This window comes from Oncorhynchus clarkii, chromosome 8 (genome assembly GCF_045791955.1).
Source record: "Oncorhynchus clarkii lewisi isolate Uvic-CL-2024 chromosome 8, UVic_Ocla_1.0, whole genome shotgun sequence".
In the NCBI taxonomy this organism is placed as follows: Eukaryota; Metazoa; Chordata; class Actinopteri; order Salmoniformes; family Salmonidae; genus Oncorhynchus; species Oncorhynchus clarkii.
The window spans coordinates 16,466,576-16,487,128 of NC_092154.1; the positions used below are offsets into that span (position 1 = coordinate 16,466,576).

General features: G+C 41.2%; 2 protein-coding genes across 2 annotated transcripts in view; one reads left to right on the plus strand and one right to left on the minus strand.

The window, feature by feature from the left end:
• The first annotated feature begins 1,233 nt into the window (after nucleotides 1-1,233).
• Nucleotides 1,234-2,445, plus strand: LOC139415547 (homeobox protein Nkx-2.4-like). The gene is made up of 2 exons (XM_071163655.1): nucleotides 1,234-1,600; nucleotides 1,778-2,445. Exons 1-2 carry the CDS (start codon nucleotides 1,234-1,236, stop codon nucleotides 2,443-2,445), a joined length of 1,035 nt encoding a protein of 344 aa, XP_071019756.1.
• Nucleotides 2,446-4,261: 1,816 nt separating this feature from the next.
• Nucleotides 4,262-20,553, minus strand: part of LOC139415021 (5'-3' exoribonuclease 2-like) — a 42,232-nt gene continuing 25,940 nt past the window's right edge. The window contains exons 24-31 of the mRNA XM_071162761.1: nucleotides 20,330-20,409; nucleotides 20,166-20,222; nucleotides 19,106-19,174; nucleotides 16,007-16,141; nucleotides 14,720-14,850; nucleotides 9,787-9,850; nucleotides 7,348-7,504; nucleotides 4,262-4,587 (exon numbers count right to left, since the gene is read on the minus strand). Of these exons, the coding sequence (XP_071018862.1) occupies nucleotides 4,525-4,587; nucleotides 7,348-7,504; nucleotides 9,787-9,850; nucleotides 14,720-14,850; nucleotides 16,007-16,141; nucleotides 19,106-19,174; nucleotides 20,166-20,222; nucleotides 20,330-20,409 (756 nt within the window). The 3' untranslated portion in view covers nucleotides 4,262-4,524. The remainder of the gene's footprint in view (nucleotides 4,588-7,347; nucleotides 7,505-9,786; nucleotides 9,851-14,719; nucleotides 14,851-16,006; nucleotides 16,142-19,105; nucleotides 19,175-20,165; nucleotides 20,223-20,329; nucleotides 20,410-20,553) is intronic.

Consider the following 20,553-nt stretch of genomic DNA (forward strand, 5'->3'; position numbering starts at 1 on the left):
TGACTTGAAAGTCACGAAATCACCATTACATTTGACCCTTTTCAAATGTTCAGATTAGCCTACTCGCATAGCCTACCTCTGAAGCGTTCGATGAGTTAAAGCACGTGAACTCGAAATCGTCTACCTGAGATAAAATTACCATTATAGATCAAAGTCTAAATGACAATGAGTTATTAACAACATTAGCATGCTACTGGTGATCCATCATTTTTGTTTTAGAAAATATAAGGCCTTAATACGCATTTAATTGTCTTAGATGAATCTTGTTCACATCAAGACTGGATTGGTTGGCATTGAATCGCTGGCATTTTTTGCGTTCTATGAGGATATTGTGCTATAAATTCTATTCTATCCGTGAGCTGTCCAAAATTAAATGTAGGCTAATTGCAAATGATAAAAGTACAAGGATGACTGGAATACAAGTCAACAAGTGGAATTTGTCCGTCTTCCAATGAGTGACTCGTTAACCGCAGTGAACACAATGCCACTGGAAAACACATGAAGGCTGGTTTTATTTCTTCACATCTACATATTTAAACATATTAATCCACTGTATTGTCTGAATGAAATGTAGTAAAGAATAAGCAAAAATACATAACAGCTCATAAAAACGATATGGTCTAATGCACCCATTTGTCAACATGAGAAATCACACCCATAAAAATGCAAAATGATCAGAATGTAGCAGGTTGGATGATGAACTAAAGTGTCTTCATTTTTGTGCCCGATTCTCCGTCTCGTGTCTGCTCCAAGAGCTCTCGAGTTAATAAAAAGGTTGCCATTTCATTAGGCTATGGCAACAGTTTTACCTAACTTCAACAACACTATAGCTTGAGACCAAATAAACTTTTAAAATACGTTTCAAATCAAGTCCATATCCGAGGTATTTGTGAAGTTGACGTTTAAAGTTCAAACCATCTAGACGGCATCTTGCTGATCTGAACTAAAAAGTAGCATTTTCCTCAATTACCCCGGTAAAATGTCAATGGCCATTGTTGGATCGTTTGGCTCGTTGCTCCGCCCCTTGTGTTTGTCGTAAACCTGGCGCCTGGCTAGAGTAAACACAAGATAAGAGCGTCCAAGGCTCCCCTCCTTCTCCAAGGCGATCAATTGGATATCTCAGACGGACCCACAAGTACTCTATTACGTAGGTGTCCTGTGAGCAGTGAGGGGACAACAGCACCACAGTCGGGCTTGTTCCGCGTTCAGCCATATTCACCTGCGGGCTAAACCATGTCCTTGAGCCCAAAGCACTCAACTCCTTTCTCAGTGACAGATATTTTAAGCCCGATCGAGGAGACCTACAGAAAGTTTGGAGGAATGGACTGTACAGGGAGCCTCGCGTCTCCGCTGGGAGCATATCGACAGACTTCGGTGTCTCAACCGGGACTGCAGCAGCACTCCATGGGCCATAACACCGGGGTGGCGAGCGCTTATCACATGCCACACAGCGTCTCCCAATTTTCCAGCGCCATGGGTGGATACTGCAACGGCAGCATCGGTAATATGGGAGACCTCCCGTCGTACCAAGACACCATGAGGAACGGCGCAGCAGCAACTGCATGGTATAGCGCAAACACCGAACCCCGCTATCCAACAAGTAAGTTGAAAAAGCTCAGTCTTGTTTCTTTTCAAATAAATGCCAAAGACAATTCGTTTTCAATAAAACATTTTTTTTATGGAAACTACATTGTAATGGTGCATGATGCACAGCACCTAATTTAGACTGCATCTAATATGAATTTATTTAACAGCCTATATCTGTGCGCTATTGCAGTTTCTAGATTCATGGGGGCTTCCAATGGGATGAACATGACCGGGATGGGGACGCTTGCTGGGATGGACGCCACCAAGTCCATGGTGACCCTACACTCAGCGCCCAGGAGAAAACGAAGGGTGCTCTTCTCTCAGGCCCAGGTGTACGAGCTGGAGAGGCGGTTTAAGCAGCAGAAATACCTGTCAGCACCCGAGAGGGAACACCTAGCGAGCATGATCCACCTGTCACCGACACAGGTCAAGATTTGGTTCCAGAACCACCGGTACAAAATGAAACGCCAGGCGAAGGACAAAGCCACACTGCAGATTCAACAGGAGAATGGCAATGTGTGCCCACAGCAGTCACCGAGGCGTGTGGCAGTCCCGGTTCTCGTGAAGGATGGTAAGCCCAGTCAGAACGGATCCAGCACACCGACGTCTGGGCATCAGCAGGTGCAGCAGCAGAACGTCTCTAGTGGAGCGATGACAGCTTCGGGCAGTGCGGTGGTCAATCACCATCAGAATCAGCTGGTGCATCATCCATTATCCACTGCTGAAGAACTGGAGGAAATGTCCCCCAGTCCCCCTATTTTACACAGCCAGATTAACATGGCTCAGACAGAAGCGGCTCTCCTCGAGTACACCAATAACATGGTCAGTTCAAACCTGCTTTATGGCAGAACTTGGTAGAAGGAAGAAATGTACATTTGAATTCGGGAGACAATAACGTCAAGTGGATTTTAAGCCGGAAAGACATTGGTCGTTGATGACATTGAGGACAACAGAAGCACCAGAATTTCTTGACATTTTGGGAGGTGCATGGTGCACCTATTATTAATTAACAGTCGGCCGTGCGTGTATACTTTTGATCAAGAGTATTTGATAAAAATGAGACTCCCAAGCACTCCGTAACGGTATTATTCGGGTGTAAAAGGGAGTGAAGTTATTTGTTGCGATTCAATTCTGTAAGGACACGAGGGTATCAGTCCGAAGTATTGTAATATTTCGATGAATGAACCTTAACTGTATATAGCTAACAAAAATAGTTCATGTGACTATGATTTATGTTTTTAAACGAAATATGTTAAAAAAAAATTGTTGGTAAATTACAAAATGTGATTGCTGCTGCATAGCGTACATATATACAAATCACATTCCTGTTAAACTTTAACAATATATCGCTTGGCATGTAAGCATTACTGCTTATTTGTGTTGATAGAATAATTATGAGGCACATTGACTGGAATGCATCGAATTTCACAGGTATAGCACAATGATTTCAAACAGATCTAATGTAATTTAATTATTCAAATGATATTGTACTTTACATTATAGCAATGTTACAATTTGTGTTGTTTATTTCTTATTACCACCACACAATTATTGAAAGAAAACAGATTCAATAAATGTAAATTCCAATATTTTCTGCCATTACAAGCCATCATGGTTAAGTGGAGATAAACATTTAAGCACCTGGTCTATACAGCATGATATAAAGTCCTAAAACGCAAGACTACTTGCAGGAGATTAAATTGGACCTGTTAGGCTAATGTTTGGGTGAAAAAGGTATATTATCAGGTGATGAAAGGTTAGAATTTCCAAGCAACTGTAACTGCACTCAATTGTTTCAGATTGTCATTTCCAATAAATATAATTTTTTGTTGTTGTTATTCCTGGGTTCTTTGTGACTTTGAAATACAGGCTAGCAAAAATGCAAATTAATGTGAAGCTAAATTAGCCTAGTTGATAATATGACCCAAATTAAATAAAGGAATGGGCACATAATTGAGACAAATTATTATAATAATTTTGGTGGGTGCTTAAATTTTTCCTATTTCACACATGTACAAGTGTATATTATTGCATGTGTGAATTGCATATCCGAACTCCCCCTGAGACATCTTCACAGTGGGGTGAAGGCCAGGGTTTGCCATTATCAACGGCGACCCAGGAGCGATTAGGATTAGTGCCTTGCTCAACGGCTAATAACAGATTTTTTTCACCTTTTTAGCTCGGGATTCAAACAAGTGACCTTTTCGGTTACTGGCCCAATGCTCTAACCACTAGACTACATGCTGCCCTGTACTGCATGATCCCAGCTTCAGCACCAAGACGCCAGCAAGCCGAAAAAGTACATTGTGCTACCTGCCCGCTAAAATACCATTCAGCCATTCATCTACCTATGCAAATGGACCGTGACAATTTAATGAAACAAGACAGGATATAAAATAGGATGCTATTGGTTAATTACATTATTTTGCCTCAAAAACAAAGGCCTGATGCAACTGCCGTCGAGTTCGCCGATCTAAATGAATGACTAAAGAATTAAGTTGATAAAAACCTAAATAAACCCATTATCCACAGAGTTTAACTCCTTAATGATTTAGGTATTTTAAGTTTACAAACAAATGAGAATTATTTTTTCTACGAATGCTTGACAAAAAAAAGCTAGAGGTTGACAGAAATCTGCAGAAATGTGATTTTAACCAACCAAAGATGTGATGCAAAAAGTTGAATTTGGTTTTATTTCAGAAAATAGAGTAACTTGTACACTGAAATATGGAGCTAATCTTTCCAAATGAACTGACAATGACAATTGTCTTGACTGACTGGTATTTCACAAGTTTTACAGGTATTCTTAAAAATGCATTACATAAAATAACATTTTAGGTAGAATTAAAAACAAAAACATCTTACAAGTCAACAGCCTGAAAAAGACGTGTATTTCGAAAAAATTTAAAATCGCCTTCAGCACTACTAGGTCTGAATTTAACTCCAATTGTATTTTCCTTCTGGGGGTGGCAAGTGGTAATTCCGTCCAGAGTGGTATCCCTGTAAAACACAGAAAACAAGGGCCAAATCAGTCAGAAATTTGAGTATGAAGATCAAAGATGTCAAACATTTCAACAGTTTGCTTCATACTAGTCTTCTTCTAATGTATATTTTGAGAGGCTGAATTAGTAGTTACCCTCTGTCTCCCTGCCATTTACAGTGCCTTGCAAAAGTATTCACCCCCCTTGGCATTTTTCCTATTTTGTTACATTACAACCTGTAATTTAAATAGATTTTTATTTTTATTTAATTTAATGGGCATACACAAAATACTTCTAAATTGGTGAAGTGAAAAAAATAACTTGTTTCAAAAAAAATATAATAAAAAAAACAACAGAAAAGTGGTTTGTGCATATGTATTCACCCCCTTCGCTAGGAAGCCCCTAAATAAGATCTGGTGCAAACAATTACCTTCAGAAGTCACATCATTTGTTAAATAAAGTCCACCTGTGTACAATCTAAGTGTCACATGATTTCAGTATTATTTACACACACACACACACACACACACACACACACACACACACACACACACACACACACGTGTTCTGGAAAGCCCCAGAGTCTGCAACACCACTAAGCAAGGGGCACCACCAAGCAAGCAGCACTATGAAGACCAAGGAGCTCTCCAAACAGGTCAGGGACAAAGTTGTGGAGAAGTACAGATCAGGGTTGGGTTATAAAAAAACAGAGACTTTGAACATCCCACGGAGCACCATTAAATCCATTATTAAAAAATGGAAAGAATATGGCACCACAACAAACCTGCCAAGAGAGGGCCACCCACCAAAACTCACAGACCAGGCAAGGAGGGCATTAATCAGAGAGGCAACAAAGAGACCAAAGATAACCCTGAAGGAGCTGCAAAGCTCCACAGCGGAGATTGGAGTATCTATCCATAGGACCACTAAGTCATACACTCCACAGAGCTGGGCTTTACAGAAGAGTGGGCCAGAAAAAAGCCATCCCTTAAAGAAAAAAAAATAAGCAAACATGTTTGGTGTTTGCCAAAAGGCATGTGGGAGACTCCCCAAACATATGGAAGGCACTCTGGTCAAATGAGACTAAAATTGAGCTTTTAGGCCATCAAGGAAAACGCTACATCTGGCACAAAACAAACACCTCATCATCCTGAGAACACCATCATGAAGCATGGTGGTGGCAGCATCATGCTGTGGGGATGTTTTTTTTACCGACAGGGACTGGGAAACTGGTCAGAATTGAAGGAATGATGAAGGCACTAAATACAGGGAAATTATTGAGGGAAACCTGTTTCTGTCTTCCAGAGATTTGAGACTGGGACAGAGGTTCACCTTCCAGCAGGACAATGACCCTAAGCATACTGCTAAAGCAACACTTGAGTGTTTTAAGGGGAAACATTAACTGTATTGGAATGGCCTAGTCAAAGCCCAGATCCCAATCCAATTGAGAATCTGTGTTATGACCTAAAGATTGCTGTACACCAGCGGAACCCATCCAACTTGAAGACGCTGGAACAGTTCTGCCTTGAAGAGTAGGCAAACATCCCAGTGGCTAGATGTGCCAAGCTTATAGAGACATACCCCAAGAGACTTGCAGCTGTAATTGCTGCAAAAGGTGGCTCTACAAAGTATTTTAATTCCAGGTTTTAAGGCAATAAAATAGAAAAAAATTCCAGGGGGGGGTGAATACTTTCGCTATCATATGCACTATCATATGCATGCAAAATAACTGATCACTATCCACATAAACAATGTTCTGACTTAAAGCCGTAAACAAACATGTGCATAGTATAGGTAAGTGCTCCTAATGCTCTGGAGGCGTGCTCCTTGTAAGGTGGACATTGTTGGCGTCAATAATAGTTACTATCCAGGAAAAAGTTACAAAAGGCCTAATTCATGGTAAACAGGAGTTAGTGCACTCAAACAGGCAAAAGTCACTTTGTGCAGGCTTTATTCCATGATCAAATGAACACAGGTAGGGCTGGGCGATATGGCCAAAATCTCATATCCCGAAATAGGTCATTTCATATCCAGATAACGATACATTTCACGATATACACATTTCCTGTAAATTCAATGAATAAATAGTATATATAAAATTACCACACGTAAAGGCCTATTTCTTATTACATTTTGAATTATACTCAACAAATAAAAGGTATTTGCATTTGGTACCTTGGGTCGAGTGTTAGTATCAACTCACGAAACCCCCGTTTCTCAACCGTGTAAATTGGGGCCATGTCTTTGCAGATGTAAGTTGTAACGGCAGCTCTTATCTCCTTCCATCTTCGTGATTCTTTGCCATATGGTGTGCCGCGGGCAAAAGCCTCTTAAAGTCTTGAGTCGGGGGTTTGTTTTGAGCACTTGACTGTACTTTTCTAGGTCTCATCCATAGACTCTCCGTATTGTTTCACATGATTCTTGCGTAGGTGGTAAAAGAGGTTAGTGGTGTTCGAGTTTGTTGCGGCATATTTTGCGGAGGTTGGTTTTCTGGTCCGTGTCAGACTTTTGATACCCAAACCACGTCTATGCGACCGAAGTTACCCCTCTTTTAGGTACGAGCTCCCTGTCTCCGTGCCATGTTCACTATCCTCCATGTTTGTTTGTGGTGCAAATGTCCTTCCACACGACATGTGTAGATGTTTTTCTATCGTCACACGATATAAATCGTCATATCGCCCAACCCTAAACACAGGTATATTGACGTTGAAGTCACGTCTTCCTCATTATTGATGTCATATGTTAGTCCTAAATAAAGTCAGCTGAATAATGTAGTTACCGGTTGTCCTCCACGGTCTCCTCTGCGGTCTCCTCTGTGGTCGTCCTGACCACGCTGCTGATGGTAGCCGCCCTGGCCCTGCCCCCCTCCGTGGCCTCCTCTCTGAGTCGACCGGTCCCAGCCATGCCCACCACCACCACCACCACCATACTGCTGCCTGTGTGGGTACAAACATTGTTGTTTTGGACTTTAATTACTTATTTAATTTGTTAGTTTCTGGACTGTAGGGTCTACATCACAAATCAACTCTTAACTGCCATGTCATAGAAAATGACTAAACTAAATCACCGCTAACTTGCAATAATTTAGATGTTATCAGAAAGTAAATTAGACAAACCAGAAATTAAAACAGCTAGCCAATAAACCGTTCAACTCATCATAATATAATACAATAAAAAATTGTTTCATAGTTTGCCGTATTGTACATTGCTCTTCTTAGATGTATTTTTCAAATTGGCATTATCACAGTTTACATTTATTCCGTGGGACTTACAGGAGCAATTAGGGTTAAGTGCCTTGCTAAAGGGCACAGCTTTTTCACCTAGTTGGCTCGGGATTCGAACCAGCAACCTTTCGGTTACTGACCCAACGTTCTTAACTGCTAGGCTACCTGACGCCCTGTACTAGCATGATCAGCTCCAAGACACCAGCAAACCGAATAAGTAGATTGTGCCGATTCATATCTAAATTCTGACATCTGTATGTGCCTTAGCCTTTCAGTACGTTTACATGCACAGTAATAACTCAATATTAAAATAGATGGCAGCAGGTTGAGTATGGCAGTCATGTTAACGCCTTAATCTGCTTATTTTAAATCTGCGCATGGTCATATTCGAAGTAAGCAAATGCCAATTAAAACACCTGGTTTCTGAGTAATCTTTCAAATTAGGAGTTCTAGTGGTGTATTTGATCTGCGCATGTGACATCACCGGTAGTGCAAGCTTCCCTCTTATGCATGAGTGAAGTGAGATCGGAAAACTGAAAGCATGCACTTAGTTTTCATATAAACTTTATATGTCCGAATATGCTTCACAAAACTAATTGTTTGCATTTTTTTGCATTTATCATAGTCCCCTCGTAGCCTGATTTCAGATGTGTCCTTGTGAACAATATTAGGGAAATTGCAAAGCATGTAAACGTTTAAGTCAAACTATTATATTAATCTCACTATCCGCAATTGTTTTGTGTGCATGTTAGCGTCTCATAGACAGCTACAAACACATTAGCCATGCTGGGCAATTTAGGCTTCAGGCCCTCCCTGCGCCAGTCCTACCCATTATTCAGTCTAAATATGTCAAAGCGTCTAATCAGGAGCAAAAAAAAACCCCAAACCTTTTCCAGTTCTATTGATGCAGCTTTCAATTGACCATGGTGACCTAGCAACATCCCTGCTAATTAGTATCGACCTGGAGATTTAATTCAGAAGAAAAAAATGGCCACCCATTTCACATGAATAAAAGTATAAGAATATTAAATGTATGCCAAAGTATCTAATAAACCAGACATTTACATGTGACTTGAATCGTGAATTGCACTCATCCCTAAAAAGAGGACGCCACATTGCATGTGTGTGACACCCACACCACCAGTCCAAGACTAATGCCTCAGCAATGTGTCCATCCATAAGCCAAGCCACCATATTAAGTCTCATATTATTCACTACAATGGTCGAAGGAAGAAGGAACCGTCCTAGAAGGGCCCATCCCTCATTATTGAACCATGTCACATTCATCCCCAATGCCAGACTTAGCCGTGCACTGGAATCCGTAATCCCTCCTACAGGTTCCTTATGCATGTAATTTCAGTCCAGCTGGTATAAGTAGTTATAGAAACAGTTTTCAGTTCACCACTAATAACTAGTGACCTAAGGTGACAGAGAGCCACAATAGACCTGGAAGGCCTGAAAAGTTGAACCAAAGAAGCTGATTAGTCCTTCAAGAGGTCTGGAGAAAGAATCAATGACGGGTCTGTGCGGACACTGTGGCGCCGAAATGATACTGCCAGAGCAGTATTAGTGATGCCTCATTAAGTTGGCCAAACCTCCTCAAGAGAAATTTGTTTAGCGCTCCCAAATTCTTAATTCATCTCTAAGCCCCCCCATGGTGAAGCCCAGTGGCCTCAACTAATAAAGCAAGATGTTTCATCTACCTGTACATTTAGTGGGACTCAGTGGTCCCCCACTAAAGCACTGGAACAGTTTGTACTAACCACATATTACGCTAAACCTCATGTGTAGTAAAAAAACAAATGTGTATCAAGGTTAACTTAATATGCTGCAGCGAGCACCCCTTAAAAAAATTTAAAAAATACTACTACATCGGTTTATAAAGTTTATATAAAATTCTACTGCATCAGTCATGAACTTAGTAGGCCCAGGATGAGGGAATACCATGTAAATACATGCCTATGTATAAAAAGCAGACAAAGCCGTAGACTCACCTTGGATATTGCTGCGGAGGGTTGTATGGGGGAGGTGTCCCTAGAAGACCCTGCTGCCTAGAATCTGTGGGCGACAAGAGACTTTCAAAAAAGGGCGCCAACACACTAAGTGAACATAACGAGCGCAACTCTTAAAGAGCAATACTTTATTTATCTAAGAATTTTGTTCTGATGAGTTGCCATCAGTGTAATTTCCCCACACACACACACACACACACACACACAAATAGATACAATCAGCTATGAGATTTGTCTCAGTAGAGTGTAAATGTTAGATTGACAAAATGGGACACCACTTAATTTGAAAAATAATAATAAGACAATTCCTTTGAGTGAAAGTTAAAAGTGCTGCATGAAATGTTTGCCAATCAATATGGAAACTCAGATTTGGTATACAACACTGCAACAGCATGTCAAAATGTACAAGTTAATTAACCCAATTAATTTCAGCTTTAACCTCAATATCAAACCCATAAATTTCAATCTTAAAACTGATCCAAGAGATAAAACAATCCCAAAGATAAAATGAAGCCCATTGAAGCACTAAATCACAATAAGATTTGAGGTGGGTGGAAAAGAGAAAAAATGCTTCATTTGCATTCCTTCCTTCAGGAAAATGAAATAAGCATTCAGTGGGCAGCATTGTGGATGGCTCAAGTACCCCTGGTTCTAGCGCAGCGAGCCCCTTTGAGAGCCGCTTCTTCTAGATCCGCTGTTGCCAAGGCAATGACCAGCTGCAAGCCTGGGACTTGTTTGTTTATAGGGGCAGGCCTGGTGAGTGGGTGAGACAGGAGGAGAGGGGGCGGGGTGAAGGGTGTGATGAAAAGAACTTCAGCAAAGAAAAGCCAGTCATTTACAAACCTGGATTGGAGGCTGGTGTTAAAAGAAATTTGATAAGAGGCGATGGGATCCCTGGGAAATAAACACGTTTGGCCTGGTGGTACAATACCTAGTGCTCAATGTTATGACATGTAGAGAGTTTAACATGGTCTGAGATGACCAAGAGAGAATATAGACTGGTTGGTCAGTCTGACTTACGGTGGAATAAAGTAGACCACAAGCCAACATAACTGAGCAAACTAAGGTTTTCAGATGTATAATTTTCAGCCACTTGAGAAACAGTTATTTTTTCTATGTATAACCGAAACATACCAACAATGCATAACTGTTTGTCCAGACGAAGTGATTAGGTTGGATCTGTAGATGAGTAAATCTTGACAGTTAATAATCTCTTGGACCAACACAACCTTATTGAGGACCACCCACTCTGGCCTGTGTCTTCTGTCCTACTCTGATGACCAGCAGGCAGTCACTCAACGGCGGACATTACAATTACACACCTGTCAATCTCCTTAATTAACAATGATCTAAAACTCTAGAGCCCAGGGCCATGTGATACAAAAGACAATGAAGGATTACACCTAAAATCCCCCGGTACAATATACAGTCACTGTATTAACCCAAGGGATTACAACTAGCTCAAACCAACTCACATGTCCCTCAATACATACTTCCATTACTATAGTAAAACAGTTGGTGAAGTTAAAAGTCTAGAACTTATATGTTTGGAAATAGAATTCAATGGGATAAGACCGTTAAACTGCAACTTTTAAACGGTGCGACAAAAATACAATGTGACTGGACGTCAAAAGACTAAATGGCGACCAGCGGTGTCTCCCCGGTGGGTCATTACACAGCAGCCATTTTGAATAGGCACAACAAAACCCCACAGCATGTTTCAGAGACAGCGCGTTGACACATCACCACATGGGGGTAGAGGTGCAGTCAAAGGGGAAGTTAACTTTGGTTTCAACCCTCCCTAGTCTACCACACATCCAATCAAATGGGATCCTCCCAGAAGGCTTTTATCAGAAGGGCCAGTGTGTCCAGAAGCACTTGACAATCTCATTACCACCCCCAGTCTCCCAGAGCAGCTAGCACCACTAATCAGCAAACGGGGACACCGGGAGGGACACAGGAGCCCCCCCCAACCCAACACAAAGGACCCAGCCGGACCAGGGTGATTACTGACAACCTAGTGGATCCTCTCAGAGAGAGACAGTTAACAGCAACAAAAGCATGTCTTTGAACTCCGAGCACACTACCGTCCTAGAGTTGTTTTCTAGTCTGGTCTCAATAACTAGTCAGGCTAATTGTGCTGTTGGGACCGATAATGCCAAGTCTGCATGTATACAGTGCCTATAGAAAGTCTACACCGCACTTGAATTTCTACACATTTTGTGTTACAAAGTGGGATTAAAATGGATTTAATTGTACATTTTGTCAATGATCTACACAACATACTCTGTCAAAGTATGTCTTCATTAGATAAGAATTCCCCCCAGAGTCAATACATGTTAGAAACACCTTAGGCAGAGTCTTCTTGGGTAAGTCTCACCTGTATTGTGCTAAATTATTCTATTTAAAATTATTCACGCTCTGTCAAGATGTTGGTGATCATGGCTAGACAGCAATTTTAAAGTCTTGCCATAGATTTAAGCATATTTAAGTCAAAACCGTAACTTGGCAACTCAGGAACATTTACTGTCTTCTTGGTAGGCAACTCAAGCGTAGATTTTGCTTTGTGTTGTATGTTATTGTCCTGCTGAAAGGTGAATTCCTCTCCCAGTGTCTGGTGTAAGACAGACTGAAGCAGGTTTTCCTTTAGGATTTTGACTGCGCTTAGCTCCATTTCTTTTCATCCTGAAAAACTCACTAGTCTTTGCCGATGTCAAGCATACCCATAATATGATGCAGCCACCACCATGCTTGAAAATGAGGCAGTTAAGTTACTCAGTGATGTCTTTGAACCCCCCCCCCAACATGAGGTTTGCATTTATGCCCAAAAGTGTATTACTTAGCTATGTTTTTTTTTGCAGTATTACTTTAGTGGCTGGCTGTATATTTTTATTCTATAGATTTGCACTCTTCTTTTCACTCTCATTGAAGTCATTACTGTGGAGTCACTACACTGTCATTGAAGTCATTACTGTGGAGTCACTACACTGTCATTGAAGTCATTACTGTGGAGTCACTACACTCTCATTGAAGTCATTAATGTGGAGTCACTGCAATGTTGTTAATCCAGCCTCAGTTTTCTACCGTCACAGTCAATGAACTCTGTAGCTGTTTTTATAAAATCCCTAATGGTCTCATGGTGACATCCCTAAGCAATTTCCTTCCTGTCCTGCAGCTCAGTTCAGATGGACGGCTGCATCTTTGATTTGTCTGGGTGGTTTAATACATCAGCGACAGCATAATTTCCATGCTTAAAGACATATTCAATGTCTGATTTATTGTTACCCATCTACCAATCACAGCAGTTTCTTTATGAGGCTTTTGAAAAGCTCCCTGGTCTTTGTAGACGAATCTGTGCTTGAAATTCAATACTTGACTGGGGAACCTTACAGATGTATGGGGAAAGAGGAAGGGGGTAGTCATTAAAAATAATGTCAACCCCCATTATTTCACACAGAGTGAATTCATAACTTGTGATTTGTTAAGCCAGATTTTACTTCTGAACTAGCTTAGTTTTGCCTAAACAAAAGGGGGTGAATACTAATAATTTTTTAATAAATAAAAATATATTTTCACTTGACATGTGTATTTTGTGTAGATCAATGACCCCCAAAAATGACAATTACATCTATTTAAATCCCACTTTGTAACAACAAAATGTGAAAAGTTCAAGGGGGTGTAAACCTTCCATAGGGAATGTGGTTATTAATCTCATTAAATATAACAATTCATAATCATAATAATAATCATAATAATAATCATAACCTGTACATAAATGAGTTGACCAAAATGGCTAGATTCTCTTATTACGGATGGGCATGGGAATAAATACTACAATTATTTCTACAATTATTTAATGTAAATTGCTCTTACTGACTTAATGTGTAGGCCATCTGGTTATTCAAGGAAAGTGTCAAAGGTACAGTAGTTGGTGAAATTAAGCAGTTACAATTCACATCAACTAAATGTTAATATCAAGCCGCCAGAAGTGTAGGAATAATTACATCTCTTCAGGAGGACTAGAAGAACATGAATAAAAAAATCCCACCGTCACGTAAAGTGACAATTTGAAGAGAAACAGGCCCACAATCAGATGGGCCAGAGTATTAACCCTGATTGCCTTAATCAAAATAACTCTCATATAGAAAAAGAGAGGATGAAGTTCGGTCCTACGCTGCTAATTGGCAAGTTTACCATCAGGAATAAACAGCATAGGCCAGGGGAGGCACTGGCTGCCACAATCCGAAGGAGCCAAGGCTTATTTGCATCAAGTGCCACCATAATAGTCTCGACTCCCCCACAAGCTATCAGCAGACAGATGAGATTATTCATCCATTTGCAAATTGGCACATCAAAGTCAAATTGGAGAACCGAGTCTGCTTCCCAAATGACAAACTATTCCCTATATAGTGCACTACTTTGGACTGGAGCTCTACGGGCACGATATAGGTCAAAAGTAGTGCACTATGTAGGGAATAGGGTGCTATTTGTAACACACACCTGCTGTCAGAGGAGCATGAGGCAAGGGCCCAACCAGGAGCCTCTGATTAGGGGCAGGGAAACAGAGAGAGAGAATGTCCCCCCCTCCATATGTAGGTTATACCATTCTAACTTCCCAGTGTTGAACAAAGGGCAATTTAATTGTATAATATAGTTATTTGTCTTTTCAGAAGAGGTATGATATCTCAGCCAAGGAGAAAGGAAGCGAAATGTTCCCGCAAGTAAGGAATGATGAAACAAAAGGCCGTATCGGAACGGAGATTACTGGCCGTCTGACAGCCTTTCTATTGCCCATTTTAGATGGAGAGAGAGTTACTACTTGACACAATGTAAAGGCTATATTTTAGTTGATCAGAAATGCAGTAAAGGTGTGTTTGTCCGAGGCCTGCCCTGCCTGTGTGGGTGTAGGTCTTACGTTGGAAGGGTGGGAGGTGACCACCACTGCCGCTGTGGGGGGGCCTGTTGTAGCTCCCCTGGTGGTAGTTGCCAGGGGGTGCAGCGTTGCTGTACTGCCCACCTCCCTGCTGCTGTCTGTTCATGCTGTGACTGAAAACAACAGAACACGCAGAGTAAGTCACAGACGTTAAACATCAGTTAACGGCTGTTCCATATACACTTCTATAAGCGCCAGCTGCCAGCCAAATAGCTGACTACTAACCCTTGTGGCCGGGTACTTAATTGAGGAAGACATTTGGGTCCGGATGCCACGCTAAGCACACCCAATACGGTGGCTACTTTAGATTCAGGAACACACCAAGTCTGAAGCATTAAACATCAGCTAACGGCAGAAATCCTACACATACTGAACACATTTCATAAAACATTCCTACTGAGATGTAGTATATTATAGACATGACTGCTAATACTAACCATTTCCTGTCACAGCTACACAGACTGACGAGTTTCAGAAGAAAGTTTTGTTTCTAGCCATTTTGAGCCTGTAATCGAACCCACAAATGCTGATGCTCCAGATACTCAACTAGTCTAATGAAGGCCAGTTTATTGCTTCTTTCATCAGCACGACAGTTTTCAGTTGTGCTAACAATTTCAAAAGGGTTTTCTAATGATCAATTAAACTTTTAAAATTATAAACTTGGATTAGCTAACACAACGTGCCATTGGAACACAGGTGTGAAGGTTGCTGATAATGGGCTTCTGTACTTCTATGTAGATATTCCATGAAAAATCAGCCGTTTCCAGCTACAATAGTCCATTACAACATTAACAATGTCTACACTGTATTTCTGATCAATTTGATGTTATTTAAAAAACAAGGACATTTCTAAGTGACCCAAAACTTTTGAACGGTATGTGTGTATGTGCGTGCACACACAAGTTCAGAATCAGCCAGATGTTCAATTGCCCAGGTTCCTTAAAGGGGCAATGCGGGATAGGTACATTCATTTTTAGACTTCATGAACTTTGAACTTGGTTTAACTATTTACTTTGTTAATGTAACAGTGAACACTGTATAGTTTAAAACATCCCTCAGCTGTTCATCAAAAAAAGCATGGTGGGGGTGAACATTGTTTGAATTAGACTGCAGATTTAAATGATAATTCAGCCTTCTGAGATCGTCTGACTAAGTAAAATAAAAGAGCCTAGATGGCATAAATCAAAAGGTGGGTATTTAATGGCGACTGTTGAAGGGACATCATAAAGGTCGGTCAATGCTATCTAGTTTGAAGTGGTGTGCACGTACCCCAGGGCCCTGAAGGCTGACTGGTCAAGGTGGACCTGCTGCCTGTTGGAGTTGAAACCCAGTTGGGGCCTCCAGTTACCCCTGCCACGGTTACCTCTCTCCCAGTCCCCAGGCTTCAGAACCTTCTCAGGCATCCTGAGGAAAGATTGTGGTAAGTACAATTTAAGTACGATTTTTTCAAACAAATTAACAGTAACAAACAATCAACACCATACAATGTTAGAGCTCCATGATCAAATAAAAAAATAAAGACAACACACATTTTAGACCCCACATGGGAAAATACAGGGCATTCGGAAAGTATTCAGACCCCTTCCCCTTTTCTACAATTTGTTACGTTACAGCCTTATTCTAAAACGTATTAAATTAATTTCCCCCCTCAATCTACACACAATACCCCATAATGACAAAGTGAAAATAGGTTTATAAATGTTAGCACATTAACTCAAAATAAAAAACAGAAATAACGTATTACTTAAGTATCAAGACCCTTTGCTACGAGACAAAAAAATAAATCAGCTTGGTTGCATCTTGTTTCCATTGATCATCCTTGAGAAGTTTCTACAACTTGGGGTTCACCTGTGGTAAATTAAATTGACTGGACATGATTTGGAAACGCACACACCTGTCTATATAAGGTCCCATAGTAGACAGTGCATGTCAGAGCAAAAACCAAGCCATGAGGTCGAAGGAATTGTCTATAGAGCTCCGAGACAGGATTGTGTCGAGGCACAGATCTGGGGAAGGGTACTAAAACATTTCTGCAGCATTGAAGGTCCCCAAGAACAATAATTGAAGGTCCCCAAGAACAAGAAGGTTCACCAAACAGGACAGCGACCTTAAGCACACAGCCAAGACAACGCAGGAGTGGTGTCGGGACAAGTCTCTGAATGGTCCTTGAGTGGCCCCAGCCAGAGCCCGAACTTGAACCCGATCAAACATCTCTGGAGAGACCTGAGAATAGCTGTGCAGCGGATGCACCCCATCCAACCTGACAGAGCTTGAGAGGATCTGCAGAGAAGAATGGGAGAAACTCCCCAAATACAGGTGTGCCAAGCTTGTAGCGTCATACCCAATAAGACTCGAGGCTGTAATCGCTGCTAAAGGTGCTTCAATGTAGTACTGAGTGAAGGGTCTGAATGCTTATGTGCTGTGATGTTTTAGATTTTTAATACATTTGCAAACATGTCTAAAAATGTGTTGTTGCCTTGTCATTATGGGGTATTGTGTGTCGATTGATGAGCAAATAAAACAATTTAATACATTTTAGAACAAGGCTGTAATGTAACAAAATGTGGAAAACGTGAAGGTGATCTGAACACTTTCCAAATGTGCTGTATGTCCATGGTATCACATCAGGACAAGTAAAGATTGTTTTTATTTGAAGTCCATCAGGCCTTGCCAGACAGTGACGTTAAAGTGAGTGACTCGTCAGTAGCCTACCAAATTGGTAAGAGAGCCATTCACTTAGCTCCCTTATATGCTTACTGGTAGACTTTTTGGAGATTATCTACAAATAAATTATGAAAACATTCAATGAATATGGTGAATCATTCTCACCGCAAGAACAATAGGTAGGCTACTGGAGAGATATCATATTTTGCACAGGAGTGAGGCTAAAATAAAACAGCTTGAATTGTTTTAAGCCAATGATACTTATATGGTATATTCAACGATATTGACATATGTCTAGAGATTTAATCAAAGTGTTCACAACGGACTAGTCAACTGCTGCTTTCTGTGTAGCAAAGCCCCTGTCAAACGCCTGCTTCATTCATGCCTGTATTGCAGATGGCTGAGAAAACGCCTCAAAAGGAAGCTTGAAGCCTGTGGAAGTCAGCAGACTGTTACAGGATTCTTTAAAGGCCCAAATGCAGTCAAAATATTTTTTTTCTTGTGTTTTATATCATATTGTACAACAGCTGATGAAACACTTTTGCACCCCTTGGGTGGTGGAGATCTTCAGGGTAGTAAGTTGGTCTGTTGATATCCCTCTAGTGGTGTAGGGGCTGTGCTTGGACAAAGTGGGTGGGCTAATATCCTGCCAGGTTAGCCCTGTCCGGGGGTATTGTCGGACGGGGCCACAGAGTCCCCCGACCCAACCAGTCTCAAGTATCTATGCTGTAATAGTCTATGTGCCGGGGGGCTAGGGTCAGTCTGTTATATCTGGTGTAATTCTCCTGTGTGAATTTAATTATGCTCCCTCCCTCCCTCCCCCCCCCCCCCTCTCCCGGAGGACCTGAGCCCTAGCATCATGCCTCAGGACTACCTGGCCTGATGACTCCTTGCTGTCCCCAGTCCAACTGGTCGTGCTGCTGCTCCAGTTCTGCCTGCGGCTAAGGAACCCTGAACTGTTCACCGGACGTGCTACCTTGTCCCAGACCTGCTGTTTTCCACTCTCTCTCCCTACCACACCTGCGGTCTCGACCTCTGAACGATCGGCTATGAAAAGTCAACTGAAATTTACTCCTGATGTACTGACCTGTTGTACACTCTAAAACCACTGTGATTATTATTTGACCCTGCTGGTCATCTATGAACGTATGAACATCTTGAAGAACAATCTGTCCTTAAATGACCATGTACTCTCAATCTCCACCCGGCACAGTCAGAAGTGGACTGGCCACCCCTCAGAGCCTGGTTCCTCTCTAGGTTTCTTCACAGGTTCCTGCCTTCCTAAGGAGTTTTTCCTAGCCACTGTGTTTCCACATTTGCATTGCTTGCTGATTGAGGTTTTAGGCTGGGTTTCTATATAGCACTTTGTGCCCTCTGCTGATCTAAAAAGGGCTTTATAAATACATTTGATTGATTAAAAGTTTTATTTATTAATAAATAATATTTTTTCCCCCGCCTGAAAACACAATCTAGCATTAGAATGTACTAGACGGCCACCAAAATAGAATAGAGCTCGTTTGGCAAAAATGTCAACCTGGGGGGGAGCCTGGCTGGCTACATGTGTTTGTGGAAAACACTGAGAATATACACTAGGTGTTATACACACAGTAAGATGATATACAACACCGATGCAATGGGAACATGTTAATTATCAAAACTAAGTATTAAAATAGCTATATTTATATATATATAAAAAAAACTTACTTAGCTCCAGGAAGAATGACAGCCTTGAACACAAAGGTCTCTCCGTACTGTGGGTCCTTATATTTCACTCTGCCAAGATAAAAAGGAACAATTTACACATTTATAAAACAGAATTTTTGCTACAATTGATTTGATGAATTATTAATGTGTTAGTTTATATCGGAACTTAACCTGTATTTAGCATTAGTGAAAACAGAAGAATTATTTTCAAGAACATGGATCCCCTAAGAGTACAGGCCAAACCTTGCATTGGCAATATATTCAATAACCATCCTGCCCCAAGGAGAAATGCAGTGATCCCTGGTATTATCATCCTCCGATACTCCAGCGCTGGTCATAGAAAACGGTATCAATTCAAGTTTGGCATGAGTCTTGTTCCAGCTCAGTGTGAATGAGGGACACGTCTTCAAAATACAAGTTAAATGGGTTTCCATCACATTTTCAACTCTACTGATGGTTCTCACAAAAAAAAGGCTTGCGTTGTATAGCGAGTGTACCCACTCTGGTATTGGCATGTGCGCTCGAGCCAACAGCACGCAGGACAGATGCAGTACTCTATCTACGCCGCTGTTGGCTACAGCATATATATAGCCTACATGAGATTATTATGGACAAAAGAGCAAGATTATTTTAGTCAAAAACGGCAGCCAAGCGTTGATGAACATGTCAGCAGAATAAGACCCTCAATATTTATTGAAAAAGAGCATCAAGCTCATCACCTTGCACTTTCTCGACCCTGTGAAGTTCATAATTTATTTAATTTGTAGCCTAATAAACTGCATACTTTCCCTAGTGGGAGGACCACACAACATGTCATCACGTGACTCCAAATGTACTTTGTCGACATTTGGAAAATGTACATAAAAACGTTGTTTCCATCAAGCCTGTCATTACATTTTTTTAACCTACATGTACTTAACTCACATAAAAAGGTTGGATAGAAACCTGGTTAATGGGACTATGGAAGAACAAATATTGGGCAGCAGACCAGACAACACCATTTTGGTTACGTATACCCCCTGGGAACCAGAGGTTGTGAGGGTAAAATATGAATCCTTACCCAATGGCGGTGTTCTGTGCAATGTCCCGCAGCATGGGGATGGGAGACTGCACTGGCCTAACAAATGATGTTTCACAGTCATAGGTTAGCCAGGATTCTCTCCACAGAAGGATGGATAAATGGTAACTTCTAAAATGTATGATAATAAAATAGATATTCCTTACTTATCTGGTAGGATAGGGTCTTCGTCAAGATTTAATGTACCTTGAATTCCATGGCATAGTTCTGCTGGCATCTCAGTGCCCTGAGGAAAACACACAGAGCAATGTTAATATTTAAGCAATAAGCACAAGGAGGTGTGGTATATGGGCTGTTAAGGGCTGTTTTTAAGCACGACGACACAGCCCGTAGTCTGATATTCCACGGCTGTCAGCCACTCAGCATTCAG